General features: G+C 38.5%; 2 protein-coding genes and 1 pseudogene across 6 annotated transcripts; 1 reads left to right on the forward strand and 2 right to left on the reverse strand.

The window, feature by feature from the left end:
* Positions 1 to 290: 290 nt before the first annotated feature.
* Positions 291 to 7,231, reverse strand: LOC143848890 (ubiquinol oxidase, mitochondrial-like; annotated as a pseudogene). The gene is made up of 4 exons (XR_013235495.1): positions 6,743 to 7,231; positions 3,941 to 4,069; positions 1,773 to 2,260; positions 291 to 699 (listed from the first exon to the last, which is right to left on the reverse strand). The product of XR_013235495.1 is annotated as a ubiquinol oxidase, mitochondrial-like (transcript).
* A 1,447-nt stretch (positions 7,232 to 8,678) lies between these two features.
* LOC143848889 (putative mitochondrial adenine nucleotide transporter BTL3) lies at positions 8,679 to 15,125 on the forward strand. Of its 2 annotated transcripts, none has more exons than XM_077357946.1 (4): positions 8,679 to 9,410; positions 11,102 to 11,405; positions 13,277 to 13,741; positions 14,512 to 15,125. In XM_077357946.1, exons 1-4 carry the CDS (start codon positions 8,974 to 8,976, stop codon positions 14,545 to 14,547), a joined length of 1,242 nt encoding a protein of 413 aa, XP_077214061.1. In that variant the 5' UTR covers positions 8,679 to 8,973; the 3' UTR covers positions 14,548 to 15,125. The 2 variants fall into 2 exon arrangements, with proteins under 2 accessions (XP_077214061.1, XP_077214060.1); XM_077357945.1 differs by having other exon boundaries at positions 8,680 to 9,410; positions 14,404 to 15,121.
* Positions 15,126 to 16,730: 1,605 nt separating this feature from the next.
* LOC143848179 (Pentatricopeptide repeat (PPR) superfamily protein) lies at positions 16,731 to 24,553 on the reverse strand. 3 transcript variants are annotated; one of them, XR_013235337.1, is made up of 5 exons: positions 24,395 to 24,553; positions 20,242 to 22,859; positions 17,434 to 17,617; positions 17,229 to 17,315; positions 16,731 to 17,087 (listed from the first exon to the last, which is right to left on the reverse strand). XR_013235337.1 is itself a non-coding variant. In XM_077357053.1 (2 exons), the coding sequence occupies exon 2, from the start codon at positions 22,762 to 22,764 to the stop codon at positions 20,395 to 20,397; it is 2,370 nt and encodes a 789-aa protein (XP_077213168.1). In that variant the 5' UTR covers positions 22,765 to 22,859; positions 24,395 to 24,553; the 3' UTR covers positions 20,000 to 20,394. The 3 variants fall into 3 exon arrangements, 1 of the variants encoding a protein (XP_077213168.1); XR_013235336.1 differs by having other exon boundaries at positions 17,434 to 18,079; XM_077357053.1 differs by lacking the exons at positions 16,731 to 17,087; positions 17,229 to 17,315; positions 17,434 to 17,617 and having other exon boundaries at positions 20,000 to 22,859.
* Positions 24,554 to 25,124: the final 571 nt, after the last annotated feature.

Consider the following 25,124-nt stretch of genomic DNA (forward strand, 5'->3'; position numbering starts at 1 on the left):
GTTACAGTTCCCAAAAAGCTCTCAGAACTCAGAAGTCAATTAAAAAAGAAAAGACTAGCAGAGTTTGTGTAGTTATTTAAAAATGGTAGTGAGAATATCAAGAGCTTTGTTTTTTTTTCATGGTTGCCAAACATCCCCATCTGCTTTCTTAATGCTACCTTGTGAAGGAGCGCTTGGAAAGACAGATGAAAAACTTGGGTGGGCCTCACAAATCATGAGTTGGGACGTGAAAGATTGAGTGTCCCACCATTCACGTGGGGATGAAAGAGGAAAAGACGTGCCGATTGGCATTGTATTCAACATAAAGTTTAGGGATTTGCAAGGCAATTTCGCAGAAGGCCATTTCGCGGCTCACATTTGCAGGAAAGAACAGCCAGACAGGCTCACTTTTTAGCAGATTTGTTCTATTCATTTTATTCATCTAAGGTGGCTGTTCTCTCTTGCAAAGCAAGCCGCAAAATGGCTTTTGGCGAAATTGCCTAGCAAATCTCAAGTGATTATTCCATTAATCCTTCCTCTGAACATGAATGAAGTCTACAGTACCATTTCATAATGGACTCCATCCATAGACTGGTGTCCTCCCATACAACTCAGACATAGAAAGACACAATCTTCACATAGAAACGCAGAGAGAACAAATCAGTGGTACCCAATAGGAGCAGGGGCCTCCCTCAATTCCTTTCCATGGAAGTGAATGTCCTGCCAATCACAAATAGCATCATTACAAAATGAAAGCATAATCAGCAACTAACCACCAAGTTAGTGTAGTGAAATTATGTGAAATGGTTCAGCCATTTTCTACTCAAATGATGAAATTTTAGTCTATATGTCTTAAGGTGTAAGCTTGAAATTCTTAGTGCCCGGTCTAGCATCACCTCGTTTGACATGCTAAGGCCCTGCTCTTTTTAAATTTTGAGATTCGATTTTGAGTCCAAAACTGATTATTAGGCTGAGTATTCTTTGCACTGGTTCAGGTCCACTGATGGCCTTCAGTTAAGTGAATTGCAGGGCTAGTTTGTGGAAGGACCAGGAAGAAAATAGCACTTTGTAGGTAAGGTCATAGATGAGCATCCCAAACTCAGTTCCAAGAAATAGTAAGAGATGGGATCTTTTGCTAATGCTCAGAAAGCCAGGCAATTTGGTATGTTTAGAAAAACAAACATAAAAATCCCTGGGCATGGAAACACCAAGATTGTCAAATATGAGCATAAAAGGTATATTTACAACATGATATCCAGTAAAAAGGCCCATGTACGCCTTTTAATAACTATCCAAAAGGTCAAAACTGATGTTAATGATTTGACTATGGATGTTCCAACATTTTTTTAAAAAGTCATGAGGCATTCTTATGGATGATTAATTGATCCATCTAGACAAAAGCTAATCCAGTAGCCAAGACTCACTCACAGAGATTAAAAACTAATTCCTAATCATATTTCCTAGGTTCTCTGTGTCTAGCTGAGCAAGAATGGTGATCTAAAGGAGACAAAAAGACCAGTATGAAGCAAGAGAGCTGAATATCAGGACTGCATTGGTAAGTTATGGATCCTTGGTTCATAATTTACCCTTCTGTTGACGCTTGTTCTAAATGACGACAGTGGACCCAAAAAAAAAGACATCAATAGAAATAACAAAAATGCTAACCAACAACGATGATAACCATAATCAGCAGGAATCGAGGAGAGCAGTATCTATACAAAATATTTCATGGCTTCTGTTAAAAAAGGCGAAAGCAATATCATCAATAGGAACAAAAGGAGTATAGTACTTACAGAAGCGAAGTGGTTGACATCTCGATGGTGAGCTTCATCAGCTCTAATCACAGTGACAACATCCTTCAGAGTGGCATCCTTGGGTAACTTCCAGTAGTCTATAGCAATAGCAGAAGCAGGAATATTTTCAATTGTACCATTGTCGATATCCTGCAAGAACTCTGTATATGAATGTATGGCTTCCTCCTCGAGATAAGCAACAATTCTGTGAGCCAGCTTAGGAGAAAGGAGATAGAGCACAAAGAAGGAATTGAAGAAGACTCCTTGCACAGTGAGAACAAGTAGTCTCTCGTACCATTTGGGCTGCACAATCTCCACCATTGTCATAGGTGCATCCTCTCATTTTCTGCTTCTTCCAGCAAGGCCTTGATCCGGCCACCGTTTTTCTGGAATTTGCGAAGAGACTTGACGTGGAGTAGCATCTCTCCCACCATTCCCGGAACAGATGCTACAGTTTCGAGCATCATAGCACGACAACCATATCTTCTCTGTGCCACCACAAGAATCAGAATCAGTAACCAGCATCACAGCATAGCACCTAAGGCCCTGATCATTTGAGATTAAGCCAACCGATTGTGAGCCCAAAACCAATTATTGGCCTCAAAATTAAACATAAATTTGAGTCAATAATTGGTTTTGGACTCACAATCGATTGGCATAATCTTCAACGAACGGGGCATAACTGACTCGGATTGGTACATGCTCGATAAGTCTACAGAAACATCCTTCAGACGCGTATTGGTTCACTCAAGCTAAACTGGTTAATAAACATAATTCATTCTCTCAATTTAAGATAGTCAAACAGCATGATTAATTGAGTAGGCTTAGGTGACATAAACAAAAAAATAGGTTCATCTCAGAAAGCAGTGAGGTTTGTTTGGAGAAGTCAAAGATCCTAGTTCCATGTTCAAAATCAAATTCTTCATTTTGTTTGCATAAAATTGTCGTCTTAAAAAAAATAGAATATTGACTATAACTCCAACAATTTCAAGATCCAGATAATGAGGTGTCTAAACCCTTAACTGCCCAAAGATTGCATGTCTGTCGATTTATGGTGGAAAAAACAGCAGTTAACCCTTGACCATAACTAGTTTTAGGGGATAGTAAGTTTCTTCACAAGTATATGAGTGTATCTCCCTTATTTTTTTCGGCATAAACTTCCATTCAAAAGACAGATGATTCATTCTTATCTTCGCCATTTGCTATCCCCATCCTATTGGTGTAGTCCCTTAGCAACTGAAGTTTTGATATAGACGACCCATAATCGCTCCACCCTTGTAACCTTTAGTATTTTTTCCTAGAGATAGCTTCATTTTGTTAAGTGAAAAAAATTGAGACGGTTTCATTTTGCTATGAAACCATCTCAATTTTAGGAGGGATGTTTGGGATTGGGAGAACCCTGACACAAGCATGTCTTCATAACATTTCCCTTTTGCTATTAGCCTATTATATGAGAAAAACTCCCTCTGTCACTCGTTTGTTTATAGAGAATACTATACGGAAGTCGCAGGTTCGATCCCAGCTTACCTATCCAAAAAAAAAAAAGAATACTATACGGATGCATAAGAAAAAGATAAGAGGGCTTCCCTAGGTTAAAGTCCCTTCAAAACAAATATGGTGTTTTGGGTATCAAAAGATGGCAAAATAATTAGCATTGTCAGTTTTCATACAACGAACTCATTCTACATACCAGAGTTGATTCAAAATCCGTTGGACCTGCATAGAGATGTGCAGTAAGTAGCAGAACTTACGAAAGGGACTGGTGATTGGGGTAGCAATCATTCTGATTCAGCAGGTTGTAACGATTAAATAAACCATACAATTAAGTGTGAGACAAGCATTTCAATCAAACAGGTGCAATAAACAAGACCGAGAACCTTCCTATGGATAAAAACGTATCGCAGACAAAAAAACAAACTCGTATAACCACTGAAAATCAATAGAACAAAAATGATAATCGAGCATAAAACCTGATCAAAGCTATGCAACGCTCCCCACCTATTTTGTCATCCATGAGATAATCTAAAATTGGAAACCATAAAACTCTGGAGAAATCTCGTACCAAAATACAATAAAATATCCATTATGCAAGACGAATTTGATCAATTTCATCCAGCAGCATCAATCACAACGAGAAAAGGAAAACAAATTATAGAAGAAAAATGCACCTTGAAAAAAACATCCGTTGGTATCCTGAGAAGCTTCACAGTCCTATACGCAACCTTATCCAGAAATGTTTTCTGTACATGATGCTTTTCCAGATCAATTGATAAATCAGCTCTATAAGTTTCCCATGGCTACGAAAGAACAGAAAGGAAAAATAAAAATCAAGATCAGTTAATTTCCCAAAAATTCCAAGATATCTAACACTGGCAGTACATAAGGCACCCCATATTGAAAATAAAAGAAAAACTCTCTTTCTGTGGGTATAAGAACCTTTCCAAACACAAATCTGACTGATGTCGGATTAAACTTGCTACAAAAGAACATAAACCTAAGAAAGATATAGAATGTAGGAAATACTATGATAAAGTGGCAAAATTATTAGATGAGATCAATCCACCCGAAAAGAAAGGAGAGCGACAGAGAAGTACACATCCAACCTCAAAGGTTTTCTCTAGTCAAAAGTTAAGCAAAAATGATCTTTTCACATGTCAGACTTGGTTGAGCCCAGAACTGAGGTGAGTAATACGAAGAGAGATCTCTAAATGAGATTAAAGAGAATTTTTCAGATATTAAAAGCTCGATGGAGCTATCATGATGTGAACCCGGAGTTCACAGATTACATTTCTGGGAAGAGAACAAAAAGGGGTAGAAGGAAAGAAAGGGAATGAGGATGGAGGAGTGATGCTCCCTTACACACACACACACACACACAGATGGTTGGCAACCAATCTTGGGAATATAAACTCAAATTTATTCAATCATATCATGGTAGCTAAGGTCATGGCTTTAAAATTTGTAGATACTTCAAACCCCACAAAATTCATAATTAGTAGGAGTGAGAGTGGGAGAGGGGGAGGGGGTCAGGGAGGATTAGACTCCTAAACCCTCACTCAAATCAAGTTGTAAATCCCAATTCCTACCCCTTAGGACTCCTATCAACTTAAGACTCTTTTTCCATGGACTTTCCTTCTTAAAATGAAATTCTTAACGCTCTAAAGACCCATATTTTCTATCAATAGTAACAAGACAAGTGTCAAATGGCCTATTCAACTTCTAATGACTCAAAGTCTCCCATTATATGGACTTTATCTAATCTTATTACAAATAAACTAAGAATCTTCAAACCCATCAGTGAAACTAACCCACTTCAAGTCCCACATATAGAAGGACTCTCTTGTGTTGCAATATGAGCCATTGTGATGACTAAACAACTTAAGTTATTAATTACAAATGACTTAAATTCTCCTACCACTTAAGATATTAATAAGAAACATATGTGCCATATTTTCAGCACCCACAACTTAAAGAAACTAAGTGATATTGGTGGGAGAAGACCACGGTACCCCTCCTATAAAATAAAAAGACACCTAAAAACACTTAAAATTAGAATATGGGCCCTAGGATAGTCCCCATCATACTTCCCCACTTGAAAAGATTCAACCAAACATAATGATTGGCATGATGGATGGGAGTTCTTCAACAGGATTCTGAGCACCAACTCATTCCTCAGGATGAAATTTGAATACTAAAAACTTTCGCATGCTCCAGGTGATACACCCCCCCTCCCATTTTTTGTCATGAGGAAATGGCCTCCCAACCTGTGCCCCAAGGGCCTTGGCAGCACGTCTTAATCTCATCCAGTTCTCTCCATAGCAGATTTCTTCTCCTTGCCTAAACTGGCCCATAGATACCAGTGAGCAGCCACTTCAAGTTGTCATCCATATTCTGGACTTGGATGGAGATCGAGAAATCACCTGTCATCATCTCTTTAGCACATATCGAATTGTCAGTCCAAATAATGATGGCACCACGAGCTGATCCAATAGGCAGGATCTCTGCTCCACAACTGATTAATGATCTTCTTCTTTTTTCTTTTTTTTTTAATGGCACAACTGATTAATGATCTAATCATAGACAACTTGAAGTTTGGACTGTGAAACAACATAAATGTCGATGTTTCTACTCTGAATTAACTCTCTCACCACTCTTTTCTTCTCATCCATCCCAAGGCCTCTAATGTTCCAAGACTCGACCTTAATGATTTACAAATATATTTGGATCCCTCCTGTTCTTCACTTCCTCTCCCCTACTATCATCGCATGCAAGCTTGTCGATTTCTTAAATTTTATGAATGAGTTTCCATGCATTCAGTCATTATCTTCACGGCTTCACAACTTACTCCCAGTTATCGACCCACCTCCATCATCTTTTCTCTGTCATTGGAGCCTGACTAGTGATTGCGAATTTCACAGGCTTATCAATTTCTTCAAGTTTTTTAATTAATTTCAATGTGAATGCTTGATTAGATAAACTAGCCTAAATCTATGTTATTTATTAGTCTATTTGACATTGTTTTTATTATTCTCCACATCTCTGTTTCATCAAATATTCCAAACTAGTTATATTTATTGAAATAATAGCTTCTTTATCCTTCCTGGTAAACCACTCCCTTATAAGCCCATGAACTTGCATTTGACTACATACATGAGTACATGATTATTTTAACCCAAACTTGTTTATTTATTATAATTCAATCCCAATTCCCAAATATCTAATTTACACCTAATTATAAAATAATTCTATAATAACTTCATTTTTTTCTTTTAATTGTATTCAAACACCAAACTGATTTTGTGCCAAGTTAAAAAAACCAAGTTGATTTGCTTTTTCTTGTAAAAACTGAATTTCTTGACATGAACCTCTTGTTCAAATTTTAAAAATAAAAAACATACTAATTAGCATTTTCCGAAAAAAAAGAAGATAAACTTACTAATCAAGTAAAAATAAACTGTGATTCATCTCACCATGAAGCAGTTCCACGGCCAATCCGTCCCGTCCTCCCTCTTGACCGGCGGCCGATTTATACCCCAATAGCTCGAAATCGAGACGTTGTTGGCTTTCTGTTTCTCGATTTCCCGTTTTCGGACATCAGATACCCTCTGTTCCTCCTTCTTCGAAGCAGATGCAGAGCTCAACGCCCTAATCCATGGTGTATTGGAAAACGAGAGGTAGCTTGGTTCGTTTTTTCTTAGGGTTTCAGGGGATTTTATCAATGAAGCATAAAAGTAGCCATTGGAGTAATTGCACACGCTACGATTCTGCTGGTGGCGGAGGTTTCTAAGCAGCAATCTTGCAGAAATCGAGTTCATTTGTGCGAGAATTTTTTTGGGATTTAGGGTTTTGGAAGTTAGGGTTTTGGATATTAGGGTTTTGAGAGAAGGAATTGGATGGAGAGGGAAATGTATGTGGTGAATAGACGGTTGAAATCTGGTTTTCCGTGATTTGAGAGTCTGTTGGAGTCTTGGAGAGGAAGGAAAGAAGAAGTCCAAATGTTGTTTAAAGAACAAATACGCCCTTTGATTTTGCTCATATTGCTGATTTGCCCTTGCAATTTTTGAAAATTTTACCGGGAAAATACAAGATCCAAATCATTTTATCATTTACTCCCTTAGTAGGTGCTTTGATCCATAGGAAATGTGGGCCATTGGATTTTATTTTAATTACTATGGATAAAAATCCTTCGATCCCTTATCATCAGATGTGTGAATTGTATGTGAGACCCAAACCCAGCAATTTCTCACTAATCAACGAGCAGTGGTAGTTCCTCAAAAATCATTTCCATCTGATCCTAACCCTCCAATCTACAGAGGGTGCACATTGTGAAAACTTGTATAGATCAGATGGGTTAGGATCATCTTATGGAAATAATTTTTGTGGCACAACATATTTACATCGTGGCCGATCAAAATGTTTGGATCATCGTATGGTGTGGGCGTACCGTACTTTCTTAAGAATACGGTTTTGTATGGCCACACATCATATAATTACGCCCGAAAATATACAGATTAAAATTTGATTATAATTCAATTCGTGACGATCATAAGTGGAAAGTTCATATTCTTTAGACACCTCACAACAATTTTAGTTTGAAAGAGAACAACAGTCAACATATAGTAGACGTGTCATCTGAGTTGTGACACTAGTTATTGCTTCATCGTTCATATTCTTAATAACATCAACATATTTAGCAGGCACTTTTCTCCTTTCGATGACCCATCACATAACACTTTTGGAAAAACCCTATCATACCCTTTCTCTTAGGGGTGCAACTCGGGCAGGTCGGGTTCGGGTTGAGGCCAACCCAATCCCAACCCGAACAACCATTTACTCAACCCGACCCCAACCTCAGTTCCAACCGAACAAGGTTCAACACGACTTGACCCGAGCAACCTTTTTTGCCAACCCAAACCTGACCCAACCCAAGATTTTAAGCTTAAAAACTAAAAAAATTATTAAAAATTCCTGGTTGAACTTGGGTCGAGTTGCCAAGCCCTCAACCTAAACCCGACCCAAACTCAACCCTGGTTGAGAAAACCCATCCCGAACCTGAACCCGACTTGAACTCAACCCAACCTGAGTTTTTTCCGGGTTGAACCCTCCGGGTTTGGGTTGAGCCCGCCCGAGTTGCACCCCAACTTTCTCCAAATCAATGAAAACTATACGAAGATTATCTAATCTGTTCCCGGTTATTCATGTACCGTAGGAAAGCTGCAGGTGCACCGTTGACTCGGTGTCACTGTAGTAGGGCCCACTATGTGATTAGTCTCCATCTAAAAAAGTTCGACGCGGACCACCAATTAAAGTGCTCGACGAGTCTACTTCCAATTTCCCGCGCTGTACAACCTTACAAACGAGGTAATGGCGCCATTTAAGCCCGTGTCCCCCGTCAGCGCATTTTAGGAAATGCCTATGTACAGTACAGATTTCCTCGTTATGAACGTCTTTCAGTCGAGAGACGATACAAAATACTGTCGATGGAAGCAAAGCAGAATCCGCCTGCTCCCAAACATGTCACAAACCCTAAATTATTATCCAATTCTCTCGTCTTCTTCAAGCTCCCTCTTTCAGATAATGGGTAACCCAACAAAACCCTAAAAATCAAGAACAGAAAAATATCAGTCTCTAATAACTCCACCTCCTCATCTCTCTCTCCTTTTTCTTCAATCTGTTCTTCTTCCTTTTTAGATCTATTAAAATGCAGAGATTGGAGGTGTGGTTTAGGGATTTGATTCATTCAGATTTTTCCGAGGATCCGAATCGAATTCTCGGAGGTTTATTTCTCGATCCATCCGTTCCATCTTCCTTTGTCCACTCTATCTCAACACGGAATCCAAATTTCTCTTATTCCTCGTCTTCTTGTTTTTCTTTGAATCGGCTTGTTTTTGAGGTTTTCCGGCGAGAGAGGGCATTTGGCCCTGCATTTGTGTCGGTGAGCTTGTCGATTAAGGGGAATGATGGATTCGCTCAGGAATCGGAAGGGATTCTAGGGCAGAATGGGGAGAAAGGATCAGATGAGGTGGCATTTGAGAGCAAAGAGGAGGAGAAGAAGTTTGGGTTTCGTGGAGCAGGGGCGGGTGCAATGAACACCACAAAGCATCTGTGGGCAGGCGCTGTGGCTGCAATGGTTTCGAGGTTCGGGTTTTTGTGATTATTGTTTTGCTCTTGTTTTTTTCCAGTGATTTGAAGTGTTTCACTTTAATTTGCATTTTGAATGTTTACATTAGATTTTTGCATTTAGTTTTAGTCTAGTTTTTTTAAACAAGTTTCCTTTGCACTCGATGCCTGAATTCCAAGTATGACTCTGTTATGTGCTAATGTTGTGGATAGTTTTAATGTAGTAGTTCTGTAGATAATGGTATGTAGTTTAGGGTGGTGGGGTTAGCTATTTGTGGTGTGTCTTGTTAGTGGGTAAGTGTGCTTGTGATGTGGCACTCTCTCTCGCTTGTATTTATGTAGTAGTAATCCCAATGAAATGAAAGAAGAGAAGATTTTTACAGCAGCAAAGGAAACTTTGTTTTTGAGAGTCATGGCTCCTCTCGAATTGAGCAGCTAGGAGGTCTGGTTGCCTCAAATCAACCCCTTTCCCTATCTATGTCTCTCTTTTTCTTGTTTATTTGTGTTATGGCCGATTAGACACGTAATGGGCTCGCAATAATCTATCTTTCGTGGCATACGAACGATTCTTTTGCTGTCTGGGGCATTAATTTATTCAATTACTGATTGTGCTTTGTGCTTGGCAAATGTGAGTTTCTTTATGGGTTTGGAACTTTTGATTCTCAGTAGGGGTGTCAATTTTGGCTTGGGCTCGGAAGCTCGCTCGAGCTCGGCTCGAAAAAAGCTCGGCTCGAATCCTTAACGAGCCGAGCCGAGCCGAGCCGGCTTGCCAGGCTCGTTAAGCTTAACGAGCCGAGCCCGATTTAGGCCAGGCTCGGCTCGTTAAGGCTGTATAAAAAAATATAGTAACTTTTTTCCGTAATTGTAATAGTAATAAATATAATTTAAATATAATACAGTAAGTAGGAAACAGTAGGAAACAGACAGCTGGCTTTTTTCCGTAATTGTCATAATTTCTAAACTTTTGTTCGTATTTTTTTTAGTAATCGTCATAACTTGCCAACTTTTATTCGTAATTTTTCATTTAAAACTTTACCGCTATTTTACTTTTTCCCCGTAATGATTACTTTTTTTCTTTTTTCCTTTTTTGCTAGCGACCTTTGCAAGACAACTTTTTCTTTTTAAAATAACCCAACCAGTTTTTTCTTTTTGCTAGCGACCTTTGCCAGTCATCTTTTTCTTTTTAAAATAGCCAACCAGCCAAGCTCGATAAGGCTCGCGAGCCTGACCGAGCCGAGCCTGGTTCGAGCCCGAGCCGAGCCCGAGCCTAACCTTTTAGCTTAACGAGCCGAGCCGAGCCGGGCCAAGCTCGGCTCGGCTCGGCTCGTTTACACCCCTAATTCTCAGTGTATATTTTGATGCTGAACCGAAAAATTGAGAAATTCTTATATCTAAATAATGCCTGTTATATTATGTTTGTCACTTATTTGCTTTCCACCTTAAATGAAAATAGATAAGTTGGTTACTTTGGAAATTGAAAACTATCTTTGTTTCATTGATGATTCAAATGTGTACTGCTTCAACATTCTATCATACGAAGTTGCGAGCAACTTCAAGCTGTTCAGTCTTTGCCTGAAACATGTGTTGGATGGCATGATTCAACAAAAGTCTTCTTCTTCTTTTTTCAATTGGTTTTTTCATTTTCACATTTGTATTTTATTTTATGTGACTGAACCTTCTGGCCTAAAAATGACTTGTTTCTGTATCAGAACTTTTGTTGCTCCACTAGAGAGACTAAAGCTGGAGTATATAGTTCGTGGTGAGCAGAAGAATCTATTCGAGCTCATCAACAAGATTGCAATTTCTCAGGGCTTGAAAGGCTTCTGGAAGGGAAATTTTGTCAACATTCTTCGTACAGCTCCATTTAAGGCAGTACATTTCTATGCATATGACACATATAGAAAACAACTGCTCAAAATGTCGGGCAATGAAGAAACCACAAATTATGAGAGGTTTCTTGCCGGTGCTGCCGCTGGAATTACTGCTACAATACTCTGCTTACCGATGGACACTGTATGTAGCAAACTTTTGTTTTTAAAGATACTATTCACTGTGGATGCTAACTTATTATCGTGAAAATCATCATTTATTTTTTGCCGTATCTTTATTTTTCTATTTTATGGACAATGAAAAGTTTCTATATAGCTGGTTGTAATAATAAAGTTATGTCTCGTAAATTTTACACTAAGCAAAGGGTTACAATAAGGAAGTGATCCTTTGCTTGTCTTCTCTCACATTGTCAGACATTCTGAAAAGTTTCTATTGCATAGTTTATTAAGGAAATGTTTTGTTTTGTTTTCAATGGGCATGGTAGTTGAAAAAATGAAAAGCATAGGAAGCATAAAGCTGCTGAGGTGTATTTGTTATTATCTGTAATGTGTGGAGACTTGTCGTTTTCTCATGGCAGGTAGTCCCAAGCTGACGCCATTCCGGAATTTGGACTGCGCTGGGTTTTCAGCATTTATTCTAAATTTTAAACACCCTATTCCTCGACCACTTGGATAGTTTAGGTTAGTTTAGGAGGAGAACGCATGATTGGTTCTCCATCTAAGAGTGTGTGGTCTAGCAGTATCTCCTTAGTTATTCAGTTGAGTCCAGATGAGCAACTTGTGGGTGAGTTTTTTTTTTGAAACAAATTAACAAATAATTCAAGTGCTTCTTGTAAGAACTCAGTCAACCCAATTTTTCCTTTTCTGTTATGGATATTTCTCGTGTATCTTTTGGTTCCAATTATTCTTTTTATGAGAAATATTTTAGCTTGCAACCATATGATAGCATATTGATGTTTACTTCTTGTTGATCAATGATCATTTCAGTGAAACTCTTTTTTTATATAATGACTATCATGGATAAGGCTCACCACATTGTCTTGTCTAAATTAGTTCATATCACAGTATTATGACGTGGAAAACTGGGGTGTTAGTATTTTCCAAGTGAGCCTTTCTTTTCTTCTTCTTTTTTTTTCCCTTGATCAAGCTGTGAAAAAAGGATTGAACAGAGAAAGAGCGTTGAGTATCTGGAGTTCACTCTTTTTCCAGGAAAATGAGGTGAGAAATAAGTAGTAAGAAGACCTATCTATCTATTTCATTATTCTTTAGTTTATGCCTACACCTAATCACCCATTCCAGGGCCCCATCCTCACATCCTCTCCATATTGTCACACACTCTTGCCCCTCTATCTGTCGTTAAAAGATGTTCAGAAATGCATTGCACAACCGGGACTGACATAACCAAAAACAGATTAATTATTGACCTGATCAAATTTCCACATCTTCTTTACAAAAATTACATGTCCTCCTTGTAGGTCGTAATATTTATGTGCTTTCTTCCTGATTACTAAATCAATGGATAAACCGGATGCAAGTTTGCTTTGAAACCTTGAACTGTTACTTACTACAGCTGAACTAGCAAAAAGTGAGAGGGTTATTCAGTCATACTTCCACAAAAGAGCACTATTGAACTTATGAAACATAGGGCATCCAATCGGTCTGGAAAGTTGAATTCAATATGAAACATATTTGGTTGTTTTTGGAAAACGTTTTCAGAGAAAATTGTCCTTTTACGCACTTAGATTTGGTATCTTCAAAGATCACCAATATTTAATTGTTTAGAAACGACTGCTTGTCTTTGTAACTTTTTCCTGTTAGTGTTATCTGTTAATAAGTGAAGTTCTTATTGTAGATTAAGTTATATTTATTTTTATTTTTTTTGTTGGGAATGGTAGATTAAGTTATATTTAGTGACACTCATTCTTAACAATAGTACTCTATTAAGCTTTGCTTTATTTTATTTTTAACATTTTTCTTTCATATATAATTGTGTGTAAGTTATCATATATGGATGATGGCGTCTCATTCGTACCTTAAAAACTTTAAAATTTTCAGATCCGAACACAGTTGGTGGCACCTGGTGGGGAAGCTTTGGGTGGTGTGGTGGGTGCTTTTCGTCACATGATCCAAGCTGAGGGGTTCTTTTCCCTTTACAAGGGCTTAGGGCCCTCTATTATAAGCATGGCACCTTCAGGTGCAGTTTTCTATGGTGTGTATGATATATTGAAGTCAGCTTATTTGCATTCTCCAGAAGGAAAGAAGAGAATTTTGAATCAACAACAAGGTCAAGAACTGAATGCTTTTGATCAGCTGGAATTGGGTCCAGTTAGGACCCTATTTTATGGGGCTATTGCTGGTGCTTGTTCTGAGGCTGCCACATATCCTTTCGAAGTCGTGAGGAGACAGCTTCAAATGCAAGTTCAGGCAACAAGGATGAATGCATTTGCAACTTCTGTCAAGATAGTTGAGCAAGGTGGTGTTCCTGCACTCTACGTCGGCCTCATTCCCAGCTTATTGCAGGTATAATATATGCACGTTGTCTTATACTTGCTGCCATCGAAGATTTATTTATTCACAATGAGACTTCTCTAGGAATTCCAATTTTATCATTCTACAAAGAACTGATGGTAGTTGCTCCCGTCGAAGCAGATGAGTTCATTTTGAGCTAAACCCTCAAAAAGAATGTTGTATATGCAATTATTTTCAAAAGATTTAGGGAGCTTGTATGATGGATGTGCATATTTTCCCTAGGAAAAACATGAGTGGGCAGAAGTACAAGAGGTCTGGGTATCAGTACAAGTGGAGCCCACTTGTTCTATGATTTAAACCCTCCATCTGTTAGGTGTTGCTATGGATGGGCCATGCATCAAAATCCACTCCCATCGGATAATTCTAACCCTCCAATTTGTGGCCGTGAATATAGACTGTTGCTTTGTTTTCTAACCGTCCATTCAACAGATACTCAATCAGAGGGTTTTGGTCATAGAACAAGTGGGACTGGGTTTTTATCATAGAAGAAGTGAGACCCACTTGTATTTCTATCCCACTATCATATGATCTCCCATGATTTCTCATTATTCTATTTTTGTGCTCGATTTCTGTTTTTTCTTCTTTCGAAGTCTTCTCTACGACTCTGACCATTTGCTGCTACCTCATAATGTTGTATTCATTTGCTTTTTCAGGTTCTGCCATCTGCTGCAATCAGTTACTTTGTATATGAATTCATGAAGATAGTTCTCAAGGTAGAATGATCTTAAACTACTTCATCCCCAAGTCAAATTTTTTTGCAGGTACCTCGTTGTGACTTTGAGCTTGAGCTGAGCTGAGCTGGAGCTCCTGTCAGTGTTCTTACCCAGAGCAACACTGATGATGCTAGCTGGCTTCTGCGAGAACTTCTCGCATTCGCACTCATCGGAGAGAGTATGAATTCAAACTGTTCTTTTATTTTCTCATTTAGGCACGCATCTTCTTATCTCTGCTATTTGTAAATGGAAATATGAACCCTGTGAATCACGTGAAAGTAGGATACTCCAAATTCGGGGGTTAAAGGGTTTCAGAAAACTTTCTCAGCAAAAAAAAATGTGAGTGAAAGATCTCCTTTACAAACATCAATCTACTCTAATGAAAGTACATGCTTGAAGTGAATGTGAAGCAAGAGAATGCCGAAATGTGGCCATGAAACATCCCCATCCTCTAATAAACGAGAAGATTTGAATGGCTTTCCATTGTATTTCAGGTCGATATTTGCACCTTGTTTTGATATATACATCCCTGTAAATCTAAACTACTTTCATTGGCTCTCACAGATTATAACTACTCCCAAGGCAAGTGTGTCCAGCTCATGATTAAAGTACCGCCTTCTACTTGGGACATGTTTGGCAGCCACGAAAAAAATTCCATTGAAATGATCCTAACCCTCCAATCAGTAGAAACCTCTATTCTTGTGAAGAAAGATCAGATTTGAATTCAGTTTTCAGTTTTAATTACAAAACCTCTAGAGGTGTTTTTTTTATTAGTGAGATTATATCTACGCTCCAATGTTTTGATAAACATGCGGTCTAATTTTTGACGTGTAGTATTTAAAGGGCTGTCGAGGAATATTAAGGTTCTCAAAATGCTCTTAGAGGGCTGGCAATGGGGCCGGGCCGGGCGGGAGCGGATGTTGCATTCCCCGTCCCCGTCCCCATTTCGGGGATGGTTGGGAATCCCCGTCCCTGCCCCGCGGGGAATACCTAATTCCCATCCATGCCTCACACAAAAAAGCTTTTTAACACCTCAAAAAAAGAAAAAGACAAGTCGTATTTGTGCACTTATCAAAATATGGTAGTGCCAATATCACTAGCATAAACAAAATAAAAATATTTACTGTTAACTTAAAAAACACAAACAATATTAAAAAAAGAGGATATTGATAATGGCTTGCATAGAAAAACAAGGCAGGGCGGGGCCATCCCCGATTCGGGGGGGATTTTTTAGTCCCCATCCCCATCCCCGTTCCAAGTCGGGGAATCCTTGCCCGTTCGGGGCGGGGCGGATCCCCGGTTTCACGTGTGAAAACTGCCAGCCCTACACAACAAACATGTGGAGTGCATGTTTATCAAAACATTGGAGCGCAGAAATCATTTCCCTTTTTATTATTAGGGATTCTTTTTAAGTCTAAATAGAGGCAACAAAAATTTGTGGTCATTCCGAATGTTTTCAAGAGTTTTCCAATCATGTAACTGATCTAGACATTAAGGGCGTGTTCAGCAAGCTTCTCATTGGTAATCTAAGGGTGCAACTCAGGTCAGGTTGAGTCGGGTTGAAGGCAATCCGAACCCAACCTGAAGCTCTAAACCGGCAACCCGAACCCGATCCGACTCTTGACCCATGAAAAATTAATATCTCAACCAAAACCCAACTTGAGTTGCACCCCTAAAATAATCGGGCGGAAACAGGATGGTGTGAATCTTCCAAAGCGCATCAGTCACTTCAGAAAATCTCATTAATCCACATCATTTAGCTGCAAACAAAATATGGAAACGATAGAAACAGGGGCCAGTTGCCTAACTTCATTTCACAGATTTTTGGGATTTCTCAATGGCTCACATGGAAGAATAAGGGTGGAGAATGATCACCGAACATGCCCTAATGGTGTTGCAAGGCTTCTCATTCTCTCCCGACCATAGTTAGAAAAAACTCTGTTTTACACGTTTTATTGGTATGCCGTTTGAAACTTTGACAACGAATACAACTCCGTTTTTTTGAGGCAAACATTAAACACATTTTAAACGCCTTCTTTTGGGCCAACTTTCCAATATTACCCCACCATATTTTGTTTAAAACAAAATTCTAAACTCATTTTCTTGTGTTTCCGTTTTTTTAAACTACATTTTTCTGAACCAGTACAGTATTAAACTCGAATTTTTACAGTCCCGTTTTTTTGGCGAATCACGTTTTGCTAACTAAGCTCCCAACTGAATGGGCAGAAATGAATAAATGAGAATCTTCGGAAGTCTCTCCAAGTTGCTATGAAAATCCTCTTTCTTTAGAGGCACAAAAGGCCAAAAAACAAGAAATCGACTTTGAATCAGATATTATACATAACACTGTACTGTAATATTTGCATTCTCGTTGATATGGTTTCAGATCGTTCTAACCTTTCTTGTACAACCAGAACACTTTTGAACACAACTTCAAATATATCTACCTGGCCAGGGGGCGAGAAATTTCATACAGACTCAGCCTGTGATCCAAGTACTATGTTTCAAGAGCATAACAGTCATAGTCTGCTCAAAACTCAACGCAACTCAACTCAACTCAACTAAGCCTTTGTCCCAAACTAGTTGGGGTCGGCTAATGAATCCTTTAGAAAATTTCCACTAGTCTGCACAGCAAAAATGTCTTACTATGTCAAATGAGTTTCAAGTGCATCTTCAGCATGCACAAATTGAATCTATTTTGACATCTCTATAAAAATCATGCACTGAGGCCTCGAATATAACTAAGGCTTAAAGAAATTTGATACCTTCTCCCAGTGGATGAACATAAAACTTTGGAGTAGATAGCATGCGTATGCAAACCAGTTCTGGGGTTATCTGAAGCACTCTTGAATCTGGAAATGTGATTGAAGTTCCCTTAAGTAGTGTTGGTAAGAAACCTCATATAAGTACTAAAATCAGTTCACTGCTGAAACAATGTGATGATGAGTGGTTCAAGGTGGTAAGCCTTACTATGGATGAAGAATTTTGTCTGAGTGAAGGAAAAAATAGCTTCAGAAGCTACCAAAAGAGAAGTTGCATGCTTGATTTCTTCACAAAGGGCCCGAAGATAGTAGTGTCTTGGATAATGAGAGCCAAGGTGTGCTTCATTTAGCAGCTGCTCTTGGCTATGGTTAGGCAATGGAGCCAAGAATACCTGCAGAGATTGATATCAACTTTTGGGGTGTGGGGATGGAGTGCTCTTCATTGGGCGGCATTTTATAGCAGGTAAGGACTCTAATCACCCCATTCTTGTTCTGTTCGGAACCAAATTCACTTGTCTAATTTACCAGTTATTCGGATTTCTTCATAGTCTGTTCAATGTGTAATGTGTACTAATGTTTTGACATTTTTTGTGGCTTGTTCTTGCTTGAACTCAATGTAAACAGAGTGTACGGTTGTTGCTTGTCTCACTCGGTGGAGCTCCTGGAGCAGTAACAGACCCAACTCCCAAGTTTCCTTCCTGGAGCAACCTGCAAATTTAGCTTTCCACAAATGGACATGAAGGGATTGCTGGTTACCTTGCAGAATCTGCATTTCACCACCACCCATCTTTCATCCCTCGCTATAAAAGACACTTCAAGGGTTGGCAATATATCAGAGGTTTCTGGTGTGAAAGCTGTCAAATGTGGTGTATTTATGTGAATTATATGTGAAATGTGATATACTGATATGCACTGAATTATCAGACTTGTTTGACAGCACATGCTACTAGGTATTTGATGTTCTTTAACCATCATGGATAATTACCTTGCTTATGTGATGATTTCGAAGTGTGTATTTGTGTTTATTCTAGCATCTTCCGGAGTTTCATTTTAAGATTCTATCACTTATATATGTTTCCATACATTTCCATGATTTTATAGGATTTCCATTAAAATTTCCAACCAAAATTGAAACATTCCTGTTACCATGGTGACCGAAACCGAAATTTAAAACCTTAACTGCAGTCCAAAATGCTGATCAAGCTGGCAGCTCGCATTCATAGTGTAGCCTAAGGGATGAATGTCATTGGCCTTCATATTACTGCTTGCTAGTTTATAGGTGTTAGAAATCTAGATACATCGCTAATAGTTGATTTAAAACTAAAAATGCTGACCCAAGGCATGGCATCATAAATCCTAATCTGGTGTTTTTACTCGTATGTTTTTACGTTCACCTGCAATGACTATAATATTCAATTTGTGGTTACTAGCTGACTTTGATGCACATATAGACAGACAGCTACGGAAATTTTGGAACACCTAAAAGTTCAATTTGTTGATAATTGATTTGTCAGAATCATCGTATTTTTAAAATTTGGTGATGGATGACTCATAAATCACTAACATCTCAACAGACATAGGCTTATTGGAAGACAATATATTAGTTTCTAAAAGGTCTGGTAAAGAGGATCAACAGTACGTAAATTGGCTCATTACTGTCTTCAGATGCTTCAATTGATGAGCTACAATAATCATTTGGTGAGTAAGGAGCTCGATTTGGGACACCAGTTGGATTATCGTCCCGAACATTTGGGTAGGTTGTCATTGCAAGCATCAAGATGGAATATGAACTAGAGAAACTTCATATAGATGGAAACAGGAATAGTAGCTTGAAATGACATCACTACCTTTTGTCTGACTAGTTATATTTCAGTTTTAGATTATATTCATGTAGTTGTGACTTGTGACGTTTTCGCAGAACTAACATCTTGAAATGACATCTGTAATCGCCCATGCAGAAGCATGGTTTAAAATTTCGTTTTCGGTACCGGTTTCGGACCCTGAAATTTCAAATTTTCGGTCGAAATCTGGTACAACAAAGAAAGTAATATTTTATTCAATATTAAATTTCGGCCGAAATTACCAAAATTTCGGTGGAATATTAAATTTATTTTAAAAAAAAACAGGTTTTTTAAGTGAAATTTCAGAAAAATCGAAATTTCGGATTTTGGTCGAAATTTAAAACCATGTGCAGAAGAACTTGCATTCGAACAGTCCTTCATTTTTACTTTTTGTGAAAAGATAATGAAGATTTATCTAAAACTAAGACCTACAATATATATATATATATATATATATATATATATATATATGAGAAAACTGTTGGTGAGCTTAAGCGCACCAAACCTATGGTGCGCTTAAGCTCCCCAATCACATGGGGGCCCACTTTGTTAGGTGATCCAAAGCATTCATTTTAAAGGCCTTATGATAGATAGGGGGTGTACCAAAAATCAGCACCATAGGATCATCCTAACCCCTTCATTTGTGGAGGACAAAAATGGGCAGATTTGTGTGTGTCCATTTTTGTCCTCCACAAATGGAGGGGTTAGGATGATCCTATGGAGCTGATTTTTGGTACACCCCCTATCCATGTAAGGGACTTTAAAATGAATGCTTTGGATCACCTAACAAAGTGGGCCCCCATGTGATTGGGGCGCTTAAGCTCACCAAAAGTTTGGTGAGCTTAAGCGCACCAACAGTTTCCTCTCTCTCTCTCTCTCTCTCTCTATATATATATATATATATATATATATATATATATATATATATATATATTTTAATGGTCACTAAGACCTACATTTACTTAATGTGTTTACTTCCTTCCCGCTTGTTCCATACAAATACAGTATTACAATTGCCCTTCTTGCTACTTGTTACATACAAGTGACAAAAGGGCAATTGAACTCTCAGTCGGCTTCAAGATTCAAATAACAAAATGTTTTGATCTGTGTCCCCTTTGCTATCATTGCCTTGTAACTTCTGAATGATTATTAGCTTTTGTTTGTAGTTTACATACCTGTGTTGATACATCAATGGGCTAAAAAGTTGCAGAAAAGAACTTGTTGGACTGGGCTTGTGGGTTTGAATTTCACAAATACCAACAGAAAACCCGTAATGTAAAGTCATCTGGGCTATTATCTTTGATCGGGGCATAGACCCAAATTTTCCTTCACACAAGGCCAACCCATTTTTTGAAAGCCAAGGCTGCTTCCCTCCTCTGGCACTGAGATTCTGTCTGGAACTTGGGGGCCTTACCCTTATAAAAAGTCCTATGGTATTTCAAAAAGAGGGTTCTGTACTTATACTTGTCAATGAACATACTCTCTTGCTCCATCATTTCCACGACCTCATTAGCTCTCAAAAAGAACCCACCTCTCACAAAGCTATACAACAATGCGTCCAAAAGCTCCTGGTCAAACTTAATTGAGCTGGAATTAGAAAGCACTTTCATTTCTCCCCACAGCTCAGTTACCTCCAAATACTTTCCCCCAAGAGCAGCATACCCAGTGACCAGCGAATGAAATGTCTGTGCATTAGGCTGGTGCCCCAAAGCCTTCATTTTCTTTAGAGCCTTCTCAGCATCTTGCATCAACCTCTTCTTACAGAAGAAATGGATCACATTGTTCCAATCATGAACACCGCAATCCACCCCCTCTCTTTCTTTGATTTCGTCCAAAAGCTTACCCATCAAGCCCGCCTCACCACTTGCCGCACACCCTTTCACTAACATCTCGAATTCACGGTGACCAGTTTTTGATAGCTTGGCTTCTTTCATATCTTTGAACAAATGAAGGGCGCCATGTGTATCCTTCTGAAGCACACGAGATTCGATCAGAGCCTCATAGCAGGTCGAATCGAGCTGGACACCTGCCTTTTGTGCCTCCTTTAGAAGAGACGTGATCTCCCTTGGACGGTTTGCTTTGCAATACGCTTTTAGGAGGGACGAGTAGACAGACGAACCAATTCTCACCCCAGCAAATCGAATCTCATCAAGAAGGTCATGTGCCTGGTCTAACCACCCAAGCAAGATACATGCATTTATCACATGAACGACAGAAGAGTTCTCAGTGGAGACAGGAGCATCTTCCTTATCTGCCCTTATTAAGAATGCGGCCAACTCACTGACCTTGTCTGCTTCCAAGAAAGCCTTAACTAATTTGGCATAAATCCTCTCCGTTGGAAGGAGAATACCCTGTTCAGATGTAACCAGTTCAACCCGCATCTGCAATTTGGCCAATAATAGATCAAGCAATTCATTTGCCTCGGCCTCGAGTCTTGAAAATTTCCTATCACTAGAAAATTCTACAAATGACGGAGCTGGACATTCAATCAATTTAAGCTTATCTGAAACATCGGATTTTTCATGGTTATGACTTTGTGCACGTAGAGGGGCTTTCTCAGTTCCCACAGCTTCCACTACTAATGTTGCCGCAGTCAAAGAACTCCGTGCTTTCTTTCTCTTTCGGAGCATTTCCAAGACCATCTCTGATGCAGAATTCAAGTCCCCGAGATTCAAATGGCATGAAAGCAAACAATTATAGAACTGTTGAAATTGAAAGTCGCTCAGACCACAGGCTTCATCAATATAACGCTTTAGTTTCTTGATCTCTTCTCTACGCCCATTTCTTTCATATATATGCGCCATTATAATAAGCAAGGTCACATCAGGTCTCACTCCCACTCGAGGCATCAATTCGAGAAGTTGCTCTGCTTTCTTGGTAGTCCCAGAAAAAAGACAACCCGTCAAAGCAATGTTAAAAACAGTGGTGTTGGGTTTCATGGAAAGTAATGGTCTGTTAGATTTCTTCCGTGGATCCACTCTGTTATCTTTGAATAAATATCCAATCTCGAAAATCAACTCAGCAGAAAGATAGGCACCTGGTGCTGTTTGTGACATATGCGCTATGACCCCCGCCCATGCGGTTACAGGTAGGACTTCCTCCATTTCTACCATTTTTCTCAAGATAGTTGATGCATGAACTGGCAATCCAAGCCTTGCAAGAGTGAAAGATAGATAAATTAGAGATTCCTTTTCTAACAACTCATGTTTACTCTCATTAAAAACCAATCCCACCAAATTATAAGCTTTATCGAGCCATTGTATGTCATGGCTCTCTGCAAAGCCAGTAACAAGCTTGTTTAGAATGTATTTCCTTGGCAACCCTTCCATCTGCATGTACTGTTCGTACAACTTCCAAGCATCTTCAAATTGATGTTCATCAACAGCATTGCCTAACTCCACAGCTAATCGAGATGGGTCTCGGGCTTGGACCAGAATTGGTTCAGCCATTGTGGAGAACAAGGGAAAAATCAAGTAATTGAGTCCATTACCATGCCCTGCCATTGAAGGGTGCATGTCTAAGCCATAGTTAGAGAAGCCTATAAACGGACCAACATGCCTGTGGTTTGAATAAGCAAGGGTTCGATAACCAGAAATTCTGGCAATGTTGTAGGGCCCAGCATTGAGTAAGGAAATTAAAGCAGATGAAATTGGAACCAACTGATCTCCAAGCTTTCTAATGGCTAACACTTTTTCCATCACAGAAAAAATATCCCACTATCAAATTGGTTATAAAATGTATCAATCTGAATAGTTTGGGCAACACTGGCTAGGATTCACCACAAATGCCATCACTGCAACACAAGAACAACAAAATAAGCATTCATATAGATCAAATAAATGCCTGACATCTTTCATTCACCATCAATAGCAAAAGACATAATATGTGTGTGTATTTTGAATGGTATGTGTATCACGCACACACATATCCAATTTCATGTGTGTAAAAGGTATCCAGCAGCCAAAAAAGAATCCATACTCAAAACTGGGACCTGGTAAACAGTCAAGAATTTGTAAGTTTCATCAAAGCATCATATGTTTTGCATACCAGTATATGTAGTATATAATTGTTTCATTTATATAAACCAAATGGATGTGCATGTGTAATGGAGAAGGTGTTGATAGTTATTATGCATAAATTTGTTGGGAACAAGGGTCAAGGAGTATCCAGCATAACAAAAAATCTATGCTGCAAATAATAAAACCTGGCTAGTAGTCAACCACTCAGCAAGTTTATCAAGATCCCAGATGATGTAGGATAACAAATATTAGGTGAAAATATTATCTACGTTCAGACATGAACCTAATTCAAAAAAGATATGTAAATGAATTAACATATAGGACCATCATATTGTTTAAAAAAAAAAAAACTTGCATATGCATAATAAAAAATTAAAAACTCCGACTCTGTTACTACATGAGAAAAAAGAGCTAATACTATAGGAAAAATTTTACAGGTGACAAACTTGGAACCATCAGCCCTGACTTCAATGTTAAGTACATGATCACAGCATGACCTGAGTGTAGATTATGTGTGTGACTAGAGTAGATTATGTGTTGCTTCTATGAAATCTTTCTGCCTTCTTTGATATAAGGGATTGTCGTGAAGTGATGATGAAAATTGCGTGAGGCAGAGAGAAATGAAGGTTTCAAGAACTTCTAGAGGATCGAGGTCCCCAATAAGCTCCAACAGAAACGATGAAGAAGCTGACCCGTCGGAAGGAAGGAAAGGTGGGCTTCGAAGAATGTGATTCCTTTGGGGATGGAGGAAGCCCGTATAGGAGGAAGTAAAAAGACGAAAGAACTAGGGTGAAAGGAGATGGAATTTATTCACCATTTAATATTTTCCCGCCGAAATTTCGTACGAGGTAAAATATTACTTTATTAGATTTCATCCAAAATTCCTGTTTCGGTGAGGACCCAAAAGCATTCCGAAACCGAAATTTGAAACCATGCTCATAGGTCACTCCTATTTTAGGACCATTTGAGTCCTTTGGAGCAAAACCCCAACTTAATTACCAAAAAAAAAGTATCCAAATGCCGACTAATGATAGTGATTGAATGAAGGGAAGTACTTAATGCTTAACTGTGGGCAAGATGGTAACCGAATTGAGGGAGTTTTTTAAAAGATGCTTTGTAAAATCAAAATGTTTTGAAGGATTATACCATTGACGACTGAATATAAAACATTAAACAACAAGGTATAGACTCCTTATTCTTGCAGATCAACCAGAAACAATGGAAAAGCATGGGAGAAAAAACAGAAAAAAATGGTAGCAGATGAAGAGGAAAAACAAAAATTGGGAAAAAAAGAAGAAGAGGAACGTACCTGTTTGTGCACTGTTTTTTTTTTCTTCGTTTTCTTTTCCCCCTCTTCTTTCTCCTCCCCCACCCTCCCCTCCTGCTTCTATTTCGGTTTCTGAAACAATGAAAATAACTAGAAGGAAAAAATGGGAGCAAAAGATACAAAAATACGAACGATTTAGGGCATGTTTACGGGGATATTTTTTCGCCCCACTTTTAACATGATTTGACGTAAAAACTAAAAAGCGTTAAAATTGGGGGTGAAAAAATCATCTCCCCATGTTTAGACGTTAAGTAAAATAGAGGAATGAGAGATACAAGGGCGCCCTTGTAAAAGAGGTGGAAAAGGGTTCTTGATTGGATCCACGTCATTAAGTGCAAACTAATTTACTTTAAATTGGTGGGGGGAATATTACTTCCCTGACCTTGTTTGGATTGCAAGGAGAACATCTCTGATGGAAAATTTTATCTTAAGAAAGATTTTTCTTTCCAGAATTTAGAGGGAAATGATATGATTATGGTTAACTTAGAGAGATAATGTCATAAATTGAAGTTCCCTCTTAAGTAAAAATTGAATTGGTTTGGTTGTGTTATCTTTTTCTTGCGTAAAAAGAAGCACAGCCTTTTAAAAATATATTTCCTTTCCAAACTTTTCCAGAAAATTCCTGGAATCCAAAGAGGGCCGAAGATTTTTTTTATGGATTCATTTTTCTGAATATTTTTTCAAATTTTGGTTCACATTTTTCAATTTTTTA

The sequence above is a fragment of the Tasmannia lanceolata genome, unplaced genomic scaffold, assembly GCF_043159265.1.
Source record: "Tasmannia lanceolata isolate RefF3 unplaced genomic scaffold, GAP_Taslan_0.1 ptg000016l, whole genome shotgun sequence".
NCBI lineage: Eukaryota > Viridiplantae > Streptophyta > Magnoliopsida > Canellales > Winteraceae > Tasmannia > Tasmannia lanceolata.